Below are 25,585 nucleotides of genomic sequence, written 5' to 3' on the forward strand. Positions count from 1 at the left end.
AAGTCTTTTATACCCAATGTTTTCTGCATTTTTTAAATAATTAAAATCATAGCATTAACAAAATGAGTACAGTAAAGCCCTCCCACCAAAAAAAAAAAAAAAAATAANAGTAAAGCCCTCCCCCCAAAAAAAAAAAAAAAAATTATCACCCTTTTAACAGACATATATATGATATCACCTTAATAATTGTTTCAATAATGATTATATTTTCTTGTACTAAGATTATAATCTAATGGTTAAAAGCATTTACCTTGTTTACGCTAATTATTAATTAAGTTACAAGATTAAGACAAAAACGTACTTCCTCTGAACAATCATTTCTTTATTTCTACTTATTTGAATTTAAAATATGAGTGATAACCGCAATCTAGACTCGACAGTTAAGTTAGAAAAGTGATCGAAAGTATAGACCCCTTATAATGTCATTTTCACTTTTTGGGTATTTCTCTACACCACTACATCTATTTCAATAAATTATTTAGCTACACAAATATTTACATCATTTTAAGCCATGCAATTTTAAACGAAATATAAAAAACTTGAACAAAATCGGTAGATAGTTTCTGAGTTAAAAAATGTCAAATAAAGAGTATTTTCATCTTTAGGAACTAAAAATGTCATTTAAAACAACATTAGATGTAAAAATTTTATAAATTGCAATTGAAATTTTTACTCGACCATAATTAAAACGAAATTAAAAAATAATTTTAAAAAAATATATATTGCGCATGGAATTATCCTTTTATAAACGAATATTAAAGTTCATTTATACTAAGATGTAAAAAAAATTTCGATTCGTTTAACTTCAATAAATTTACATCTAAAAGTTAAAAAAAATAGCCGCATTACACATCATTAAGGGTAGCTCTGGGCCGGAATAGCCTGATTGGTAAGACGTTTGGTTCGTGTTCGTGAGTTCGAATTCTGCCAGCCGAAGAATCCCCATGTATAAAATGGTGACTGGGGCACGTTAAATCTGTCTGGGTTACAAAGTCCTCCACGGTCCCATAACAAATAAATTCCTCTGAGGGTACTGAATTGGAGATGGATCGTTCACTGGTTCAGGTCAAAAGTATGATCTGTGGATGAATGAATGGGGTATGATTAGGTCTTCCCTTTAAAACGGGCAGTGACTTATATGTGCCTGAAGCCTTATTCTTGATTATAGATGGCGCTACTGAAAAAAAAACTAGAAAAGCACCCTCTGCCTTAAAAATTCGGTTGATTTCAAGCAGGCTTGCTGGTATCCGCAAGTGGCGAAAGTAACAAGATGGGCTTTCTCAATTAAACTATTGGGTTCATATTTTCCAGATTGCGACTGTATCTTTTATTTTGATGATCAAAAATTCAAAACAGTCGGGGAAAAAAGCTATATTTATTTAAGGAAAACAGGTTTTATTTATGGTTTCGAAGTTGGCACGAATTCATTAGCATATTTAAAGAAGTCTACCTATTCACACGGTAAAAATACGATCATTAAAACAAAAGTCATTTAAGATTATATCTTTCTTTAAAAAAGTGTATCGTAGAGCATCATTGCTAATGCTATCGAGAAAACCATAATTTCAGATTTATTATTAGTATACAAATTTCTTTAAGAATATACTGTAAAATACTCAAATGTACTGAAATTAACAATAAGAAATAAACAGTGAATTTGATTTAATAGTAAAAGATTAACGATTTAATCTAAATATCCCATAGTACGTCGCTACCAAAGATATGAGATAACCAAGGGAAATAAATAGAGAAAAAAGTTACATATTTTAGACTTTCCATACCATACACATGGGCTAACATGCCCAAGGTCCAAATTTACTGTTTTAGTCCGAAAATTCTCGACTATGATCTTATTATATGCCATCAATATATTGTCCTGATACCATTGTACCACGCCCTTCAATATTTCAAATGTATAAATTGGTAACCAATATTTTGCTATGAATACTAACTTTAAATTTAGACATTAGTATAGTTGTACATCGTAAGACAAAAAACTTGATATCCACTATGTTTAAAAAGTTATGACAAATGAAGACTTAAAGTGATAAGTGCAAAGAATTTTAACGGCTTACATATTGCTCGGCAATTAAAATCAGAAGTGTGAGCCCCATCCGCGGCCTTCAATAAGCCACAACAAATAAATGAAGACAGAGAGTGGCAAGTGATACAACTGTTAAAAAAATGCAAAAATTGTAGATGTTGAAGTATCAAAAAAATATATATAAGTGAAAAGACTTTTGGTTTTTATATTGCTCAAAAGTTAAAATCATTACTGAGAGCCACACCCTGAATTTAATACGCCATGATAAATAAATGAAGACAGAGAGTGGTAAGTGGTATAACTGTTATAAAAAAATGCAAACATTGTGGATGTTGAAGTATCACAAAAATGTATATAAGTGAAAAGACTTTAGACATTCATATTGCTCAAAAGTTAAAATCATTACTGAGAGCCACACCCTGAGTTTAATACGCCATGACAAATAAATGAAGACAGAGAGTGGCAAGTGGTATAACTGTTGTTAAAATCATTAGTGTGAGCCACATCAACTATATTTAACAAGTCGTAACAAATAAAGACTGGAAGGGGTTAGTGATTTAACTGTTAAAAAATGCAAACATTGTGGTTCATTTGTCTAAAGAAAAATACATAAGTGAAAAAGCTCTATATGCTTACATGTTAAATAGTAATAGTTTTTCAAATGTCGATAAAGGGTGTTTTGCATTGAGGGAGACTTAAGGTCATAAATGTTTCAGCAGTTTTTCCAAATTCCAATCATTTCCACTTTATTTTCATTTTTCTAACTTGGCCCAAGTTACCACCAAATACAAAAACTGGTAAAGGTGGTAAGTATTTTTAAAACTTTTTCAAAGCCTTTTTTCCTTAAAATTTGAAATTCAGCAAAAGTAATAAATCAAACTTTTTATGCAATTAATAAAAATCTCCTACCATTTCTACAAACTACCTTTTTCGAATTTTTAATTCATGTTTTGAAAATGTTTTTAAACTACATTTTGAATAATTTATCAATCCAATACAATCCTTATTGATAATCCTTGTATTGCTGGTAATTTAGCTAACAGTATCAATCAACATACTGGTGTACCGAAATACGAAAGTTCAAATTAAAAAAAAAGTTGAAGGAAAAAGAAATGTGTGGTTTATTGTGTTCTTCTTAAGAAACGAGATAATATTTTGCACCAACTTACAACAAAGTTTGTCAATAGATGGCTCTTTTAACTTGAAAAACTACAAACCAATGTTAGCAACTGAATGTCATACTATTTCAACTGAAAAATTTTATGGGTGTGTGTTAACTTTGTCCAATACTGTGATTTGTCGCTTTGCCTATATATTATAGTTTAATTTAGCAGCCCCATCTGTTACCAAACTTTAAAACTTGAAATTTGGAGGAGAAAAAAAATTACCTAGTTTCCAAAGCAAAACAAAGCAATCCATTTCAATATCCTTCAGTTTCCCCTTTATTTATTTTTCAAATGATCTGTTATAATTGGGATTCAAGTAATATTCCTATATTCCCTATGATTTTTGTGTTAATGTATCATTCGTATTTATTTTCTCATGAAAAACATTACTCAAGAATATTTAAATAATCTTTACTAGAAGATTTATAACATCCACTATAACAGATAAAATCTCTTAGAAGTAGTGTTTTCCTATACACAGCAATTTAATAAAAAGAACACTGTACATTTCAAATATTCATAATGTACTACACTCTTAACAATACAATACATGTAGATATTTCTCTATACATTGATTTGTTTGCTTTTACAATAAGTTCACAGACGACTATATTTATAAAGTACTAAATATTGCTATCCAAATCATTTACAATAAATGACAAATGTCAGAGGATAAGGCATACAAACTCCCAAATTTTTTTTAAAAAAAATGAAATAATTAGAAGATCCCATTACACAAAGAGCACATGATATAAGTTCATTTATATATTTGTACGTTAAACTCTATCTGGACATCTTAGTTCATTAAAGATAACCACTCAATCAGATTTAAAATCATTGATTAATGAAGTAAAAATGTCTTAAAGAGAAAGATAAGAATAATTAAACTTTATTGAGGCAAGAAAAAAAAAATGTCACAATAGATTTTGATGAAACAAGAAGTATTTAAGCAAGAGAGCACAAAATAGCTTTGAGCAAAGCCAGAATGATAATATTATAATATTTTTTTAACGTCTCTTAAATAAAGATAGGAATGCCAGTTAATCGTTTCATATTTCAATAGAAAGTTAAATTATAATGGCACAAGAGACAGATGCAGCTGCATTGTGTCAAATGCACTCAATAAAGCACAATGTGAAGGAAACAAAACAACATAGCGCTGTAATAATGTCTAAATAAAATGAGACAAGGAAATAACTAAAACAAAAGGCTAGAAAGGTCACCTTAAGGATATGCCTTAGGACCGTCGATTCATACATACCTCTAAAAGGTAATTGCTCTGATGATACAAAATATTAGAAAATCCGTTGTGTATAATCTTGCATTCCCTTAAATTAGCACATACATGAACAAAGAAATATTTAATGGCCATGAAACCACATTTATCTGAAGAAGATAAATGACTTGTTGGTACAAAATTTTGGAAAGACTCATGCATAATTTGCATTCTCTTAAATTAGCACATACATTAACAAAGAAATATTTAATGGCCTGGAAACCATATTTACCCGAAGAAAACGATTGCACTGATGGTACAAATTGTTGGAAAATCTGTTGTGTATAACAAACATTTCCTTACATTAGTGTATGTATAAACAAATTATATTTAATGGCCATTGGCGGAAGAAGGTAAACATGATAGTTGAAAATACTGAAAAATCTGTTGTTTATGATGCACATTCCTTAAAATTAGCACATTAATTAGGAATCTATAATGGCAACAAAAAAAAACTTAATCAATTGTAGAGATAATATATGTGAATAATGAAGATAATATAGATGAATATAGATATAACATGGATTAATAATACAAATAGCCAGGATGAATAATAGTGTTAAAATTTTAAAGTACATCTATACAAACACTGGTATTCAAAACTTTTAACGACTTAAAATATCTTAGAAGGTAAATTGGCACTAAGCTAGTAGTGACCATGAGAAGTAGTGTATATAAAATTAATTTCACAATTGAGTAGTTAAGTTACTAAAGTTTCAATGATATCAAAATTTTGTGAGACAATGTTCATGACATTTAAACACATTTGACAGAATTTAATAAAGACAACATTTAAAGCTAGGAATGTCACAACAACAATATAAATTTATTCTGCACTTAGTTCGCAAGACAACAGTTACCACCAAATACAAAATAAGTATAGAACATCAGAGCATTATAATGTCTGAACATAAACTGATGTTCTATTATGCAAAATAGAACATAAATTCTTAGACATACATTAAAAATACATTATTATACTGTCATGTTAAGGTTAAATTTTAAGTAAAGTATGCTATTATCATCGTACTTTAAAACCATTCGCAGCTGTGTAAATAAAAAAAAGAAGCTTATATTCAAATGGAATTTACAAAGCAGAAAAAATTGCAATGCAAACTTTTATGATATTTGCAATGCAAAATATCCATAGGACGTATTGGTGATAAAATGAACATTTCTGCAACCTAAATTTGGAAATAAAAGAGCTGCAACATGTTAAGCAAATAACAGATATGAAAAAAGAAAAATGTTTATCCAAGATGCTAATAAAAAGAGTATCTAAGTAACTTATCAAATGAGATGTAAGTTATTAAAAGAAAAAATACAGAAAAGGAAACATTTTTCATGAAATATAATCTGTAAAAAAGCTTAGAAATCGAAATGAAGCAACATGGAAGGCAAATAAAAGAGCTGTATAAAGAAAAATGACAAAATGTTATGCATAACATAAAATTCTTAAATAAATTAAAATTCTTAAAAAAATAGCAATAAGTTTTAAATAGATGAAGGGTTGCAACGCGTTAAGAAAATCAAAGTAGCATAAAAAATGCATATCAAAGAAAGCAGTTTTGAAACAAACTGTCATTAAACACGGCAGAAAACCACGATCATGAAAAGAAATTTAATTATTAAAATCTATCAGACAAATCTAAATAAAACTTAACAAAATTATTACTTCAACAATGCTTAGTAAACAAATGAGCAATAGCAGTTCAGTTTCACCAACAAAATTTGTAAATCTGAGAGTAACTAGAAATGATTGACTTAGTATTTTTTAAGGAAAGTGTACGCTTAAATACACTGAAGGCACTACAGTTAGAGAGAGAGAGAGAGAAAAGTAATTTCCTGTACACACATTGTACATAGTATTCACAATATTATTTACGCCAAATATTTCACAGAGTCTCTACATTATGCTACTCTTTAGTATAATGCTTAAACATAAATACTTTATTAATATGATTAATTATAATTTGCACAATAAGAAGAGTGGAGTATATGCAATTATGTTTAAAAAAAACTTTCTCACACTATATCATTTAGAGCTCAATGGAAACACATGTAAAGTGAAATTTAATAAAATTTTGCAAAATCAAATTCAATGAATATAAAAGCTTCATAAAACTGTTTCTTTTTTTTCTTTATTAAATGCCACCTTGGTAGTTGGACTGAATTCAATTTCTTTTTTACTCACATTCAACTAAAAACATTAGTATTTTCAAAACACCACTTAATATGTTTTTCCACTTACTTCAGAGTGTTAGAAAACAAGCAAAAGATCTCCAACTTATGCTGTAAAAAATATTTTTTGTTTTAAGTATAGTAAAAATGCATCAAATTGTTTCAACCATGATTTTTGAATGATTATATATATAATAATGTATTTGCATAAAGGGGACAATCATTTAAAAATATTCAAGTAAACAAGTATTGAAAAAAGCTATAGAAATTACAAAATTATCTTTAAGTATGACTTTCAATTTAATATTATCAAAATAATATTCATAATAATAAATATTATTGAAGCTAACAACTAAAAATAGCAATCTTTATAACGTTATTGAACTTAACTAAAAAAATAAACATAGTATTAATAAAGTTATTAGCTCAAAACAATAATCATGATATTATTAAAGCTAATAACTAAAAATAATGATCTTGATAACATTAATAAAATTATCAGCTAAAAATAATAAACAAGCTATTATTGAAGCTAACTACTAAAAATAGCGATCATGTTATTATTAAAGTTAACAAATGAAATGCTTGCAGCATACGTGATTCTTTTAAAGTTATTTTTAACTAAAGTATAGTCACTAGAGAAAAAAAATACACGACAACTTTGATAATCATTTGGCACAAATTTGTTTTCTTAATTCAAAAGTTTAGTGGAAATGCACGTTAGGAAATATTCAATTATAAGCCAAAAAAATTAATTTTAGAATGTAAAAACGCATCACCTGAAAGCTGCTTAAAAAACATCTTTTTCCCTGAAAATCCCCTTTCTTGAAACTGTTTCATTACAACAGAGTAAGACTAGTAGTTAAATCTGGATTTAACAACATATCTTACAAAATGTAACAAATTACACGCTGATCAAAATAAAATTTAGCATGCTCTTCCACGAAACTTTTCACTTGAAAATCTTTCCAGTTCATAAAGAATTGAAATTTACAAAAAATTGGTTTGTGTTATTGAATAAATATTGTTCTAAGTGTCATGAAAAAATTAGAATCATGCACACTTATAGGAAGTGGAATACGATACAATGTTCCAAGTAACAATGAATAAACATGATCTATCTTAAAATTTAATCCAAGCCAATGAGAAAAAAAGTATGAAATGAAAAGAGGAAAAAAAACTTCTCTGTTGCAAGTTTACATCATCTTGCCTCTTTGTACAAAACTCAACTTATATTTAACACAATTATTTTTACATTTACAATACAGTAATATATTTATTAAACATATATTTAAAAAAAATTAAATGTATAATTTATCATTATAACACGTACCTAACATTTTTTTGAGCTTAGCTCTTCAATGAAGCATTTGGAAGTTTGGTAATTAAATTGCTTGTGCAATTTTCAAGAGAAAAATTCGACATTGCTAATATATATTAATAGCTTATAATTGAATTACACATCTGAACTTGCAACAGAGGATTGAGTAAAGAGTCAACTTGAAAATATGATACAAAAATGAAATGTTTTAAGTAGAGTTGCACAACAATAAACTTAATAAGTCTATTGAGCATATATGAACAAACATATTTACAGACATATTTAGGTACATAAGAGAAAAAATACTAATCAGCACATTGATATTTAAACGTGCAGATAAAGAAAAACCTAACAGAATCTTGTAATTGTTGAATATTGTAAGACTATCAGAATCAGTAAAATATCATATTAATAATCCCAAATATCCCACCTATTTCTTTTCTGCATAGTGCTTAACATCAAAGGGCAAAACCATAACCTCTTTAGTTCTAGTTTTAGATGCAGGGATAATAAATATTAGATAATACAGAAATGTAAGATTTTTTTTATTATTGAAAATCACTCATATTTAAGGAAACAATTTAAATACTTTTGCAGATCTATATATTAAAGATAAGCTGAAAGCAATTATGTCACATAAAAAAAAATTTCAGGATTAAAGAAATAAACATAAAAATTGATGCTAGCAATAATTTATTTAACAGCAAATAAAAAACTATGCTCCCATTTTAAAAAATCTAATAAGAATTTTGATGACTTTTACGCTATTTGCTATCATATAAATCCATTTTTCACTAAATTAAAAACATATACAGTGGGATAAATCATAAAACTGAAGAGGTAAATTGTATACAAGAAAAGTTTAATGAAATTTAACAACAAATTTTAATTCTTAAATAGTATTTTACCATTAAAATGTAATAAAATTTAACAGAAACTTAAGTAACCTTAATTAAACTAGCTTTAACCTATAAAAAAAGCATTTACTCCAAGGGCCAGAGACTTTAACAACTTCAAAGATCGAAAAAGTCAAATTATACAACTTATGAATAATTTTATAAAAAATTTAGGAGTATTTATATTATGATGCGCTTATTTGTTTGACATAAAAGAAAGAAACATAAAAACATATTAAATTTTTAGTCTATGAGTCAAATAATTATGACCTATAAATAATCTTGATAAAAGATTTTTTTTTTAATATTACTTTTTGAATACATATGACAGATGAAAAAACATTTGCATTTTGTAGTTCAATTTAGTGATACAGCTTTTAGAAATGTTTTCATTTAAAAATATGCATCTATTTTTAAAATATGCTTTTCTGAAAAATGAATAATGAAAATATGTCTGAAAATTTTCAAATGTTTCATAATAATATATTTATTTTAATCTTAATTCTGTAGCAAAAGTTTAGTCCAACTGACATATTAAAAAAGCTGAGACTTAATAATGTCTTTTTAAAAAGAAAGACAATTTAGTAATATTATCAATTTTAATCTCCTCAATATTTAGCAAATGTTATTTATAATACAGAAGAAAATTTATCATTACACTTTAAAAATGAGTTTATATTGCTAATATACACATTCATCATCTTAATTAGTAAGCCAAAAATAAATTATATACCTATAAAATAGCATTACAAGATAATATCCTAACAAAAAAGTGCAAGATTGCATTTTTAGTAATCTTAAAAATGGCATAAAAAAACATAGCATCATACAAGGAGCAACCTCATTAATCAAAAAGATAGTGGCATAACACAATTATTAGAATACAAGCGCAGTAACTAATGCAAAAATCATATATTTTAAATAAATATAAAAAAGTAATATAGTATTAATATTTCAGATAAACTAAGTCTTTTGAGCAGACTTAAGATACATTTTTAAAAAATTTTTTTACAGGTATAAAGTTTTTTTGAGGAAGAGAAAAAGGATTTAAATGGAAAAAATACATTTTCGATGTTTTCAAAAGCAAATATGTAAAATGCCGTAGAAAAAAAAATTTTCTTTTTAAAGGTAATTTTTTAAAAGCTTGTCACTTCTTTATATACAGAAAACAACACATTTATTCAGAAGAGGATTTGTAATCTTTTAATGCCATAGAAATAACAAAAACTATTCAAGCACACTATGAAATATGATTCAGTAGAGGATACGACACCAACCAACCAACACATTTATTTAATAGCAGTAGCCTTTTAATATTAAGTAGAGATTATACTGGTCTAAATTATAAATGATAAAGTAAAAAAAAAATTTAATGCATAATATTTTTATTTGACTACCAGTTTTATACTATGTTTTGTGAACACTGTACTTTTATTAAATTATAATCTGGAATATAAAGATAATTATCAGCAATATTGTAGCATTTATTACATACAATTAGAAATTTAAAACTATCAAATGAACAATATGGCAAAGTATTAAAATTTAGTATATTATAAATTAAGACTTAAATGAGCAACTTATTTACTTAATTTGCATCTAAAAACTTACAACAAACATGTATTTATAATATAATGAACAAATCAGACAAATAAATAAAATTCATCGGTATGTTACTGCAATCTAGTTTTCTAACTGTTATTCACACCCATTTCAACATAAAATAATTTTATAATTACTTGAAAATGCATAAAACTATTTTTGTTTTTAAATATGAAATTTCATTGTGTCAGATAGTGCACTTAAATTTAAATAAAGATCTATTTCTTTTCTATGTTTCATTACACCCACTACATCTTTAATTAGAAAGCTATAAAAATTAACTACACCTATGATATTGAAATCATTGGCAGTGTTTCAATGCTCAAAAACAATGCCAAACCATGTTTAAAGCATTAGTTTAGGTACTTAGTACCAAACAAAAACTTAACTGTAAAATAGAATGAATTAAAAGTAGAATATAATATAGATAAAATGTATAACAGCAAGGATGGCAAATAGGATTTGATATAGGTATCAAAAAAAGAAAAATTTAAATTCAAATTTCGTTGAGAGTCAGAATTTTATGTTTTCATAAATATTACATATTTAAATTTTTTTAGTTTGCCAAATTTGGCAATTCCTTCTTTGTAGCAGCATATTTAACAAAAATAAGCATAAAAAAGTAAGTCACTCATCAATATCATTTTATACAACACTAGAAGTAATAATTTTGCAGCAAATTTTATTAAGGTATCCAACTGGGTTTGACAAATATTTTTAAAACAGCTTTCATTAAAATTTAATTATTTTTGGTAAACAAGGGTCTGAAATTTATAAATCTAAAGTAAACTTTTAGTTTTTAAAGTAAGGGCAGATAAATTAGTTTTTAAAATTAGGGCAGATTTGAGCAAAAAAACTACAAATTGTTTATGCCACATTAACCTAGATCAGTGTTTCCCAAACTTATGACTTTTGTGTTCCCTTTCTAAATTTCTCGTAACACTGCGCACCAATAATAAAAAAATGAACGTATTTTTAACTATTAAAAAATTGCACAGAAGTTAAAAATCACAACTGGCTGTTGACACCACTCATTATTAACTGTTAACTCAGCAAACAACAGCCAATAGAAAAATACGTAATTGTAAATTTTCATTGCTAGCTTTGTTTTCAAATAAATTGTTTTGAAATTTTCGTTTGTTACAAGATATTTCGCAAAGAACGCGTACCCCCTCTAAACTGTTCCCTTACCCCTGGGGGCACGCCTACCACACTTTGGGAAACAGTGACCTAGATCAATAATATGGTTACCCGTATTTTGAATTAAAATTTTTTAATGAAAGTTCACATATACAATGAACTAGAACTAAATATATCACTCAATATTGATTTCTTAAAGAAAAATTCTAAATGTTCTTATTCAAAGCAGGATAAAATAAAATTTGAAAAATTCCCACTTCGACCTAAGCTTCCAGGTTAAAATATGTATGAAAAAAACATTATATCAAGACATCCTACAAAATCTGCAAACAAAGTTTCAAAGATTTCTCTAATAATCTTTTTTGTAATGTGTGTAAGAGTAACAACATTTTTCAAAATCAACATTTCCATGAAAATTCATTGAAAGTAAACGATTGCTATTCTGCAAGCAAATGGGAAAATAACTACATATTTGATTATAAAGATCAGATGCCAAAAAGGAAAACAGATTTGGATAGCTAATAAACTAAAGTTAACAATTAAGTTATAGACAATAAAAGAAATTGTAATTTTCATCGAAATAGCCTATCTTGCCCCAGTCGGACACCGCAAAATGAGTTTTCTTTTGATATGCTTCAAGCTACACAGTTTATGCTTACAATTAATATTAAAGAAATTTTATTCAGCCATTTGCTACTACTAACCTATTAAAAAAATATCCCCACTTTGAAAATTGAGTATTTTATTTCACAAATAAATAAGAGATGCTTAATCTAATTCTAAGTTTCTTTCAATGAAAGATGTCGAATGAAACACAAATTACCGACTTCAACAAACTAATCAATCTTATTTACATTTTCTACAATTGCACTTAAAAATATATTTTATCATTACATTGATATATATAATAAATAACAGGTTATATGGTAACAAAAGTACTTTTCAAGTCAAAAACACAAATTAACAGAGATCAAGTAAAAAAATTATATTAATTTTTGAATAGATCTGTCACAAAGTATCAACAGTATCACATTTAGTCTTTCAATGAAATCTTCACAACAACTTCACAAAGCTAAGTGCCAAACATATATATCAGACATCTACATATATATATTGGACATATAAAAAAATGTTAAAAAAAAAAAAATTGCACATTCAATTTTTACATAATTTCTATGGCACCAGTACTATGTTAACAAAATTTTAACATTCATCTAAAGCTTCTCAGAAACAAAACTAAAATATATAACTCTAAATGTTATTGGAACCCTGAAAATTTGGTTTCCTTTTCTCCAATTTTGCTTACGCATAAAGCTTTTTAATAAGCAAATTTAATATAGTATATTTAAAAATAAGTCAAATTGGAAAAATAAAAATTTTTGTACTTTATCTAATTTTTACAATTATACAAGCTAATTAACAAACAACTGTAATAATGGATTGAATTGAATGTAAGATTTAATGGCACAAGGTCCAGAGAGGACATGCTGCGTCAGACACACGGTTTTAACTGTAATAATGGAATTCAATTCTTGCATACAATGTTAGTACAATGCAATGTTAGATTGTTTGCTTGTTTTTTTTAAAAAAAAAGACACTGAGAAGCGGTGTTGTATAGCTGTAATTTTTACAATTAATAGTATTACCATGACAATAACTAATGTGTTTAATTTCTAGCACAATCTAAGATGCATTGAGTATAAGAAGAAAGAAGATTTACAACCTAACAATACCAAAAATTCATTTTTTTTAATAACTTAAAATAAAATTAGTAAGGGATGAAGATTAAATGCGATAAAATTACTTTAATTTATTTCTGAATTAAATGTTACAAACGTGAAAAATAATGTGATTAAAGTCTATTTTATTTGCCACTAATAAAAACATAACATCTTGCCCATAAAATTATTTAACTGGGCTTAGAAATTTTTGTACAGTTACAAAATACAAAGAATATAACACAAAGATTTAGACAACGATAAAAATAACTTTTTTAGAAAATTGAAATATTTCTGGTGCCACACACACTAGTAATAGAGTTAATAAAAAAAAATCAAATCTATAAAAGTAACAAACAATGGTACATTTCTTTTATATTGATCTTTTAAGTCACCAATCACCATATTTTATCATTTACACATATTTCACAACTTAAAAACATTGGATATTAAAGAGCAGTAAATCAGTAATTAAAAGCTCTAATGGACTTGTATGTTTCCCCACAGACAAACTGATTTTGCCGATGTTCTTATACAAACATTGGTTTTCAAAATTTTTCAAAAAGTAGCCCTACTTCATTAAATCTGGACCTGTTGATTGAAAGTGAGTTCTATAGAACCTAATGACAATTTTAAATTTTTTACTGAATTTTCTGAAAAAAATTCCCCCCAAAAAAAGTTACAATTAAAAATCTTAAATACAACTCAGATTTTTCTTGTTTATTATCCACATTTGGATTGCAATATCATAAAATTTTGATTTAATGCTTAGAGTCACTGTTTGGACACGGAGTTTGATAGCAGAAGAGCCAGCATTGTATTTACATAACCAAAAACAACATTACTTAGGTACTAGTAACAAAAGAGAGAGAAGAGTACATACAAACAAAGGGGAAGGTCCTTGCAGACGTGAATTACAATTACAAGAAAACAAACTTTTAATTCTTACTTATCATGCCTAACAAAAATGTCTGATTCCAACAGACTTCTCTAAGAACCTATCTTTTAATTCTACTCCATTGTAATTTTCACCCAATCCTTGAACGTTATAATTATTATTATTAAGCAAATGTTAATTTCAAATTACATATTTCTAGTTTTCTTTTAACAAAAATAAATTTAAAGTTCTTAATTTGTTAAGTAAATTTTATAGTAAATGAAGAAACGGATTTTAATATACACATATCTTTAAAATGTGAAATCATGCAAAACCATTATGAGAAAAGAACAAGATGTCAATATCTGAAATTCCCACACACATAAAACTTGCCTAATTCTTTAGTAGATATTCATGAACTAGGGCATTATTAAAAATGAGTTTCATTTCCATTATATACTTAACTTTGCAACTTAGCTAAATAAATTTTGGTTAAAAATTTTACGAATCATAATTTATAAATAATTTATTTATTAATATTGATTTTTCAATCACATGAATAATTTTTTTGTCATTTTTTAATATTTTAATAATACAGTTCTAAAAGGTTCAAATGTAATAATTTTATTTTGTAATACGTCACAATTTAAACAAATGTGATAAAATTTGCCATATTTTTGTTCACATAATGCAGGGGTCTGTCCAGGCCAAATTTATCACCGTTTAGCGGTACCATCACAAATTTAACTTTAGAAAAAACAGTAGTTTCACAAAATACTTTTTATTAAAATTTTATTTTTTTATCCCGTAAGAAACGATAAATCCATATTTTCATGTTGATTTTTTTTATATAATTTTTAATTTTCACAAATTATGTCTAAATTTTCACAAAATAGGTACCTCTCAGATAAACTTAGACAGATCCCTGTAATGATAAATATATTTCTAAAAAATTTCATAAGATCAAAAAAAAAAAGATTAACCCATAAGATTTAATTTTTAATCAACCAGAAAAAAAAAAATTTCAACTCAGAATCCTACAAAATTGGCTTTGACTTTTGCAATGCAACTCCCCAGTCATGTATACCACCATATAGTTAAACATAATCTTTAGACTTTTCCAAAAGTGTTTTAAAAAATGAAAACAGTATGCCTTTTTGTGTTCAAAATAAATTTACAAAGGAGTAAAGGATACAAATTTTGAAAACCACTGATGTAAGGAATCAGTGTATGGGAAACATTCACATCAGTTTGTAAAACCACCAGACGGATGTCATTGAATTGAAATTTCCTAAACCTTTGTAAGCCAAATAGGATCATAACTAAAAAAGACTGCGGTCAATATAATAGAAAAGTACCAAAATAATTTCTCAAACCAACAAAAAAAATGAGGCAATAGGTTTTATATAATTCAAGATGCACTCACACTATTAAACAGCAGTCTGCATGGCCGAATTTTGAAGCCCATTAGACGAGTCCGATTTATTTACAAGTGTTTTCAAAACACACCCACCATCTGTAGTGATCACAACATCAGAACCTTGGCGAGAATGATTGACGAATTTGGCATTACTTACAGCGTCTTTGAACTCAAAGTTGTCTTCATTTGGAATGCTGATTAGAGGGCTTTTAGGTAATTGTAAGTCAATTCTACTGGGGTATGAGTTACTCAAAGTCATAGTCTCTCCGTTTGTAAACACTTTGAGATCTTCGTCGCTGTTTGAAATAGTCGGTGTTTCGTTCAGTTTGCCGTTGCTCTTACTGTCAACAGTGTCCCCATTTATGGCATCTTTGTCTTTCTTTTTATCTTTGCCTTTTCGTAATTGCAAGACGCCTACTTTTGTTATTCCAGCCGAAATACTGCCATACTTTCTACCTTTATTTGGAGGTTGTACTTCTGGTTCCTCACTTTCCTCGTTAATTGAAGATAGGTGAGTATTTTCAGCGCCATCTTTCTCTTGGATGGGAATATCATCTAGAAGAAAGTTTCAACATATAAAAATGCACACAAATTATTTCTAATGTAAAGTCGGAATGAATTTGGTAAAGAAAAAGCAAAAAAAGCTTAAAAGAGAAATCTAAAGTTTTATGTAATGAACTGTTAGGTTATATGAGTATCAATTTTATTATGCACATATTTTTACAGAATTAATAAGTAGGTTTAACCCTAGGAAAATTAAAAAACTTAGGTTAGATAATAATCATTCGGTTTGAAGATACACATAAATAATCGCAATAACAAAATTTGTAATATAATTCAACATTCATTTAATCAGCTGGTTTTAAAAAAACAAAAACAAAAAAAAGAGTTTCAATAATTTTGTAGGGAAAAAACAAAAATATTGAACTAAACATTTATTTACAAATAAAATTAACATGCAATTTCATAGTTCATAACTTTTTAACAATTTAGTAATTATTAAAATTGTTAATTTGGTTAAATTATTTTTAAGCAGGTATGAATTAGGTAAAAACCCAAAAAAAGATGAAAATAAAAATCTTAAATCGTTATGTGAAAAACACTTATTAAATAATTTGAAAATATTTGAAATTTTAGCTAGAAAAAGTATAAGGAATCATACATCCATAAAATATTATCAAGGCTTTAATAAAAAAAATTGAAATAACAACGATGCAGGTTTTTTTTTATTTTTTTAAATTGTGCGAATACAAATCTCAATGTTTGATTTTTAAAATACATGAATATGAATCTCTGTGCTTGATTTTAAAATGCATGAATAGGAATCCCAATGTGAGATTTTTAAATCAGATTCATATAAATCCTGATGCAAAATTTAAAATTTCATGAATACAGATTACAATGTATAATTTTCAATTGTGGGAATATATATATCGTGGTATGTGATTTCATATTACACATATGGATTGCAATGTGTGATTTATATTCACGTGAATATGAATTGTGATGCGTCATTTTAAATCTCGTGAATGTGACATTTTAAATCGTTTGAATGTTATTTTAAATTGTTTCTTTTCTAGGAGGTTAATTATAAAGTGGTTTACGAAACGTCAGAGAAAAAAATAGCAGAAAAGGAAAACAAAATGTTATTCTGGGGGAAAAAATTATAATTTTTGAGTTTGTGCTCCTATTAATGAAAAAAAAAAGAACTTTTTTTTGACCTCTTAAAATTTAAAATATGAGCAGCAGTTTTTTCCTTGCCTTGATCAGATGGAAGTGAAACCATTCTTAATTTTCTAAAAAAAAATTAAAAAGAGGAAAAAACTCATCTGTTCTAAAGGCTATTAGATCTTATCATTTGAGCATTAGTAAACTTTACATTTCACATTTCCTTTCTGAAATATGTTTAACTATATGAATGGCAAAATAAGTGTAAACGAAAACAAACTTCCTAAAACTACCCAAAATTTATATTAATTTAACTCTTAAAAATCAAATTAAACAAATATTTAAATGTATTTTTGTCTTAACTTTCGGTAATCGAACACATGTTAAGCTTAAGCTCTCTCAAGCTGTAGGTTAAGGTTTGTAGGGCTAAAAATTATACAAATACACTAACCAAATGTTATCACTATGGCATTCAAAATGTACTACATGTTTCTTAGAATTCTCGAACAACTAACATATAAATTAAAATCATGATATGTAAAATAAAAAATTGTAGAAGTGAGTAGTTGATAAAATACCTGGCAATTTCTTTGCTCGGAAAGAGGCATTAGTAATTGCTCGTGTAACAGTACTAACAACTGTTGTTGGAGATAAAGCAATACTTATACCCATTGGACCATCACAAGGCTGGCCTGATGGATTTGTTTTTAGAGAATGGCGGATGGCGTTTGTTACCTGAAATACCACAAAAGAATTAATTTCAGGGTTAGTAATTTATAACATTTAAGAATTCTTGAATAGACTTCCAAGAAAGATCTGAGTGGTATAATATTTCTAAATTTTTTTTAATAGTATTTCCAACCGCCAGAGTTACTGAAAGACCTCTACACCACAAAAGGGGAGGATCAAATGAGAACATAAAGAAAAGAAAATCATGTCGGGCATTGTGAGAAAAGTTCATGAACTCAATAAGTCCCTTGCACGCCAGTAATAGTCGCACTAAGAGATGTCCTTTAGTGACGGGCAACGACAAAGGTGGTCAGCATCTATCGCTTTCTGTAGGTCACAAAGCGTGCAGAAAAGGGCTTGTACAACATGAATTCGATGAAGATGTTTAAGGAGACAGTCATGTCCAGTGTAAACTCGGTGACTGCTTTGCATCTTGACCACTCAGGAAGATCTTGGAGATTATTCCACCAGATCTTTCCAGAATTTCTCTCCATGATTTGGTTTAAAATGAGATCCTTAATGTTTTTCTTGATTAGGCACTAAGCATTGGCATAAGGGACAGCTTTCCTTGATGTTTGTAGAAAAGACATTTTTTTAAATATTGCAATTTCACAAGTATTCTAACACAATGTACCATGTATACTATTCCTATTATCAATATTGAATAATTATCTGCACCCTGAAAATCACATTTCAATATTTCATTTTATAACCGTTATTGAACAGCCGACCCAATTTTTGATTATACGACTACTAATGTTCAACTCCCTAGCCTTATAATTTTGAACCCAATCCAAAAGACAAGGGAACTCCTGGTTCAAATAATTTATATAAATTAAAATAACATCATGAGTATAATTGTAGTGTTCTCCAAAAGCGTTTTTAGAAGGGTGACCTTCCCTGCCCTTTGATCCCTATAAATGTACCCTCTTTGTAAAAATAATCCACCATCTCCATTTAAAGTAATTCGCTGTTTAAATAATAATTACACACTGGTAAAATTATCTGTGTTGACAGGTCTAATTCTGATTACTATTATAAATATTTATATTGTTAGGATTATTCTAAACTGGTTAAAGTTTCATACGCTNAAAATAACATACTAAAGTAATTCACTGTTCACTGTTAAAGCATGGGTGCCATCCCCTCTGCAGAGGATCAAAATTGTGATGGCATGTCTTCGGATCATCCTCCGGGATGTTTCCCAGACCGTCGCCAATAGCCCATTGTGCAGCTCTAGTGCGACGTAAATTAACAACAACAACAAATAATAATTACACAATGTTTAAATAATGATGACACACTGGTAAAATTATCTGTGTTGACAGGTCTAATTCTGATTACTATTATAAATATTTATATTGTTAGGATTATTCTAAACTGGTTAAAGTTTCATACGCTACTCTTTTTCTTTTGGAAGGAAGGGGTATATTAATGAATTTTTTAATTAATTTTAAAATTATTTTTTTAAATATAAATTTCCTTTTTTTTTAACGCAGTTAAATTTTCATTTTCACATAATTTTCAGTTTAAATTAAAGAAAAAAGCTTTCAAGTTGTTTATCAATTAATAATTTTTTTNGTTGTCTTATTTTCGGCAATACTATTATGAATAAATTTTGAAAATTCCAAAAGAGCTTTTTCTGTACTTTTGCCTTTAATAAATCCATGTTGATTAACAGAGAAAAAATTTGTATGTATTTTGATAATGAGTAAGAATAACTTTTCAAAATATACACATAAAATAATATAAGATTGTAATTTAAAAAATTGTTGAAGATCAAATTCAGTTATTAAATAATATTACACATTTGAATAAATTTTTAAAGTGTTCAGTGAGTGCCCTTTCAAAACTCAAAATGTCCTTTTCTGTGAGGAAGCAACCTGCTGTTTTTTATTCCTAGGGAGAACTCTTATTTATGAAGAAAATTATCAATCACAGTACAGAACCCGTTATCCAGAAATCAGAAAACCGGAAAACCAAAAAAAACGAAATTCGATAAATTTTCGCGCCATTTTTTTAAAAAAATGTTTTTTTCCTCATATGATTTTAGGATTTTTCCTTCTTTTTTGAAAGATTTTTACCTTACCATCATTTTGGAAATAATCATTCGTGTATTACTTCATCGTTTTTTCCTCTTTTTAAGATTATTTACAAATATATATATATATTTTTTTAGTTGGGTTTAACAATAAAAAAAAAATGCTTTTTGTAGCGATTCAGAAAACCGGGAAAATCAGTAATCTGGAATAGCGATGGTCCCGATCGTACCGGATAATTGGTTCCCTACTGTACTATGATATTACACTCATTATGGACAATGATAGACATTGAATGCAAATAATATTGTTGGTATCATCGATAACAATGATTATCAAACTCAATATTATTTATAACTAGTCTTGATAAATTTTATTTGGGATATAAAAATATTGAGATAATAAAATGAAACAGTGCCAGTAATAATATCTGATGCGCCCACCGGACTGTGTAGGGGACAGTGAACTAGCCTTGCATCAGAAAGGTTCTGGGTTTGAATCCCGGGCAAGGCATGGGTGTTCTTTCATTCTCTGTACTATGCGTTCTTACTGAGGGAGCAACATTGGTTTGCCTAATATGGTGGTCCTGAAAGAGTGGCCAACAAATCTACTCTGTAATTGTCTGAATTAACAAAATGTTAAAACAGGTGGCATTGGAAATAATAAAAAATATCTGATGCAAGAAATAAGAAAAAGGATACAAAATTAAGACACTTCTACAATAACATACAGGGTAATACAAAATTTGACTAATAAATTCAGAGGGCCTCACCTTGAACAATTCTTGTTAATAATTAATCAAATAAAACTTTAGTTAATAAATTTGTGTCAACTTTTATAGTTAGTCAACCTGCATGAGGTTTTAGAGATTTTGAGCATCTCAACATTATTTGTGACATCATGTTCTATGATACGTTTTTATTCACTTGATGCCTTTTATCGCCATCCTGAATTTGTTGGAAGAATTTCGGAACACCATATATAATATGCATTTTTGGAAAATATGTGATCAGAGCTTACCAGGAGCACATCGGATAACATTTCTTGAGTAGCTCTAGAATGTAATTCATCCAGTGTTTGCAGGCCAATTGATGCCAATCCATTGAATCTAAAATTAAATGAATTTTTAAACATTTATATTTGGTTTGAAAAGAATGATATAGAATAATACTTTTAATCAACTAATTTTTATCATATTTCAAAAACTAGCGACAAGAAACAAAAATAAGACTTTATTTTCAAATTCTTCTTTTTTCTACTAAAACAAATATTCTAATAAAGCAGGGTGATATAAGTAAGGCATTCCCGTAACAACTCGTTGAGGGCCAAGGAGGTTAAGAACTCCCAATTTTGCGACCAATAGCATGATTGTGGCGATGTGGTCAGTGATGAGCACAAGCCATCTTTACTTCCCAGACAAGCTGATACCCATTACACTGAAGCTAGGAGGACTTCTAGTCGCTACTGGGTATCGAACCCTAGTTCTTCACAATGACAGTTGAATGCCTTAACCACTGAGCCATCTCTGGATGATATAACTATATAACTTTATCCCACCTTTATTCTCACAACTGTGCAACTTATTACAACATTTTATTAGAAAAGTTACAGGGAAAATTTAAACTTTACAATTTCAAAACTTACACACTAAGATGGAACTTCCCTAATGTTTGGCGGAAAACTTAAATTACATTTTTTCCTTCAAAATTAGTTATTATATTGCAATTTTTTTTAATTTGCTGTTAAAGACAACATTCAAAGCAAGGAAACTTCAACTGAATGAGACATTACAAGCATTTTTCTATTTATCTTCCATTTGTTTAACACCTAGTATCATCTCCAGTAGCAGAATTTATGGTGTAAATCAGCAGTCCAAATTTATTAATGCTTTTAATATAAGTCCAAATTTCTCTGTGACCTCAATGCAGTCAGACAGACATTATTGTACAAAATATAACTTAAACTAACATGCATGTGGCGAAATTTACAAATATATGGTCCTTACAAATTATGGATAAAACCTATAATTTGTTTAAATTGAATTTTATGTAATGATACTTTTTATATTTTATATCCGGCGTTGAACAGCCGACCCAATTTTTGGGTTTACGACTACTAATGTTCAACTCCGTAGCCTATTAATTTTGAACCAATCCAGAAGACAAGGAAACTCCTGGATCAGTACCCCCAGAGGTATTGATTTGTTATGGGAACATGGAGGACTTTGCAACTCAACGTGCATCAGTCACTATTTACTACACAGTCTTCAGCCAGCGGAGATCGAACCCACGAACTCTTAGACATGGGCCCAGCGCCTACCGATCAGGCTATCCCAGCCTTTATATAACGATACTCAAATAAATGCAATAAATCCCAATACAGTTAAGTTTGTAATCAAGTAACAAAAAAAAATTTTTACTTAACTTTTTGTTCTTCATGGCATTATCATAATTCAGTTTTTAAATTTTTACATGAAACAAGTTTAGAGATATTTAAAAAAAGTAGCTTTAACGATTTTCCACCATTTATTTGTTGGCTTTTTAACAATCAAAAAAAAACTTAGATGATAAATAATCTGCAGATGCTGTAATAATTTGCACGCCGTGCTGGATGGTTTCTGCTACCAAGGTTTCATCTGTACAAATGTAGGTTTTATGTACATTTTTAATAGACGAAAATCAATTTTCTACATTTCTTATGGTACACATTAACAAAACAATTATTTTGTTTGTGTAAAACCGCAATTTAATTTCACTAATGAAAATGTAACAGATGTCAAAAGACAATAGTTTAAATGATAAGAAATCCATAATAAGTGAAGTTTGTAAATTAGTATATCATTTTTTATCATATGTTTTATTGTGTTCAGCTATAAATTTCACTAAGAAATTAATTTTTCATCTCACAATTTTGAAACCAAATTTATTTAACTAAGTTGTAATAGAGTTCAATTCCTTACATTATTTAGACATGCAAATGCACTATATCTTGTTAATTTTATTTAAAAGCTTCTTAAAGTGCATAAGCAATACATTTTTATTAGTTTATTACAAAACATTTATTAAGAGTTTATTGATATTCTATTCATTTCCTAGCATTATTTCAGATAATTTGGAAATGAAAAATATGCTAAAATTTGTTTCTTCTGGGTTTCAAACATTATGATATAAAAGTAGATAATTTTTTTTTTGTAAAATTTCTATACTATTTGTATAATGTTTTTAAGAGCTGAGAAGAGAATATTTCCATTGAATCCTTAATCCGCTAAAATAAAAAAATTAATAAAAAAACAGATATGTAACTAATGGTACTCTCTCTTCAAAGTGCAAAATTATTTTATATTGTATAGAAAAATAAATGATCATTACAGAAATTTAATATCAATCATTTCAGACAAAAACAATAAATCAAACTTTTGTTATAGAGTTAGATTATAGAATAAAGGCTTAAAAATAGCATAGTAATGTAAATAATTTAAAATAAAATTAAGTTTTTTGATTTTTGTAATTTTTAGTAAACTGTATAAGCATTTTTTGTAGCAATAAAACTCCATAGAAACATAGTATCTACTAATTAATAAAAAATATAGAAAAATAACCAATTTCAAATGTAACTAAAAATTTATCATATTCACAAAAACATAATAGATTAACCTATTAAGTGATAGTTTATAAACAGAAACCATGCTAAGGAAAGATAATTTTACATTAAAAAGAGTGTAAACTTACGTAGCAAAGTACACTGCATGAACGATTTCCAGAAGAAAAGATGAAGATAGAGGAATCCTAGCAATTGGACGAGGATGGGGATTATTATAACTACTTGAAGACTCACCAGCATAATTAGGTCTATTTGTTCTATTAAAACCTTGTTTAACAATTCTGAAAAATTAAATTATAAATTATGTTGTTTTTAACATGAACAAGATGCATACGATGCTTAAAATATTTGAACAGGGGTAGCAGAAGTAAAAATAAAACACCAATTTAGCAAACTCATAAGCTCCACAATATTTTAAAAACCTCAACGATAAAATCAATCAATCATGGGAAGTTCAAGGTCATTGTACGTACCACCTTAGTAATGTGCCTGACTTGTACTTCCACCTTTTATACCTTTGAAGATTTTCTGTGATAGCAGACCTAGCCTTCTCTTAAAATTTTATAAACATGGTTGAACAGTCGACCCAATATTAGGTTTATGATTACTAATGTTCAACTCCGTATCCTTGTTATTTTGCACCCAATCCAGAAGACAAGGGAACTCTCAGATCAAGTATTACAACAGCAGGGTTCCTACACTATTTTAAGAAAACAATATCCTGACTTTTGCAGGTTTTTCCTGACCTTTTAAAATAAAATTCCTGACCCGCCGTTTCCCACTCCAACAAAATTTTTAACATTGCAGTTTCAATTAGTAATAATATGCTACTAAGTCATAACTATCATATATTGAATAGTATAAACACTTATATATTAAANGAGTTTATTGATATCCTATTCATTTCCTAGCATTATTTCAGACAATTTGGAAATGAAAAATATGCTAAAATTTGTTTCTTCTGGGTTTCAAACATTATGATATAAAAGTAGATAATTTTTTTTTTGTAAAATTTCTATACTATTTGTATAATGTTTTTAAGAGCTGAGAAGAGAATATTTCCATTGAATCCTTAATCCGCTAAAATAAAAATTTAAAAAAAAAAAAAAAAAAACAGATTTGTAACTAATGGTACTCTCTCTTCAAAGTGCAAAATTATTTTATATTATACAGAAAAATAAATGATCATTACAGAAATTTAATATCAATCATTTCAGACAAAAACAATAAATCAAACTTTTGTTATAGAGTTAGATTATAGAATAAAGGCTTAAAAATAGCATAGTAATGTAAATAATTTAAAATAAAATTAAGTTTTTTGATAATTGTAATTTTTAGTAAACTGTATAAGCATTTTTTGTAGCAATAAAACTCCATAGAAACATAGTATCTACTAATTAATAAAAAATATAGAAAAATAACCAATTTCAAATGTAACTAAAAATTTATCATATTCACAAAAACATAATAGATTAACCTATTAAGTGATAGTTTATAAACAGAAACCATGCTAAGGAAAGATAATTTTACATTAAAAAGAGTGTAAACTTACGTAGCAAAGTACACTGCATGAACGATTTCCAGAAGAAAAGATGAAGATAGAGGAATCCTAGCAATTGGACGAGGATGGGGATTATTATAACTACTTGAAGATTCACCAGCATAATTAGGTCTATTTGTTCTATTAAAACCTTGTTTAACAATTCTGAAAAATTAAATTATAAATTATGTTGTTTTTAACATGAACAAAATGCATACGATGCTTAAAATATTTGAAAAGGGGTAGCAACGCTCTATCTGCTGAGCCACCATGGCTTAACAGATCGAGCCTTATCCTTATATTAATGTGTCATTTGTGTAAGGAACAAATTATTAAGGATTGTCTCAGTATTAGAATTTTGTACTATT

At 27.7% G+C, this 25,585-nt stretch overlaps 1 protein-coding gene across 3 annotated transcripts in view; it reads right to left on the reverse strand.

Annotated features, from left to right (window-relative positions):
- Positions 1–3,605: 3,605 nt before the first annotated feature.
- LOC107453728 (PI4KA lipid kinase complex subunit hyccin) overlaps positions 3,606–25,585 on the reverse strand; it is a 37,385-nt gene continuing 15,405 nt past the window's right edge. Inside the window, exons 9-14 of one of the 3 annotated variants that reach the window (XR_011637228.1) lie at positions 23,806–23,958; positions 21,098–21,185; positions 17,888–18,044; positions 15,648–16,196; positions 15,417–15,543; positions 3,606–5,691 (exon numbers count right to left, since the gene is read on the reverse strand). Coding sequence is in view for 2 of the 3 variants with exons in the window: in XM_043041888.2 (XP_042897822.1) it covers positions 15,652–16,196; positions 17,888–18,044; positions 21,098–21,185; positions 23,806–23,958 (943 nt within the window). In the remaining variant the exon portion in view is untranslated. Of the gene's footprint in view, positions 5,692–14,784; positions 16,197–17,887; positions 18,045–21,097; positions 21,186–23,805; positions 23,959–25,585 lie in introns of those variants that run through there. The other 2 variants (XM_071183178.1, XM_043041888.2) reach the window with 2 other exon arrangements.

Source organism: Parasteatoda tepidariorum, chromosome 7 (assembly GCF_043381705.1).
Source record: "Parasteatoda tepidariorum isolate YZ-2023 chromosome 7, CAS_Ptep_4.0, whole genome shotgun sequence".
Lineage (NCBI taxonomy): Eukaryota > Metazoa > Arthropoda > Arachnida > Araneae > Theridiidae > Parasteatoda > Parasteatoda tepidariorum.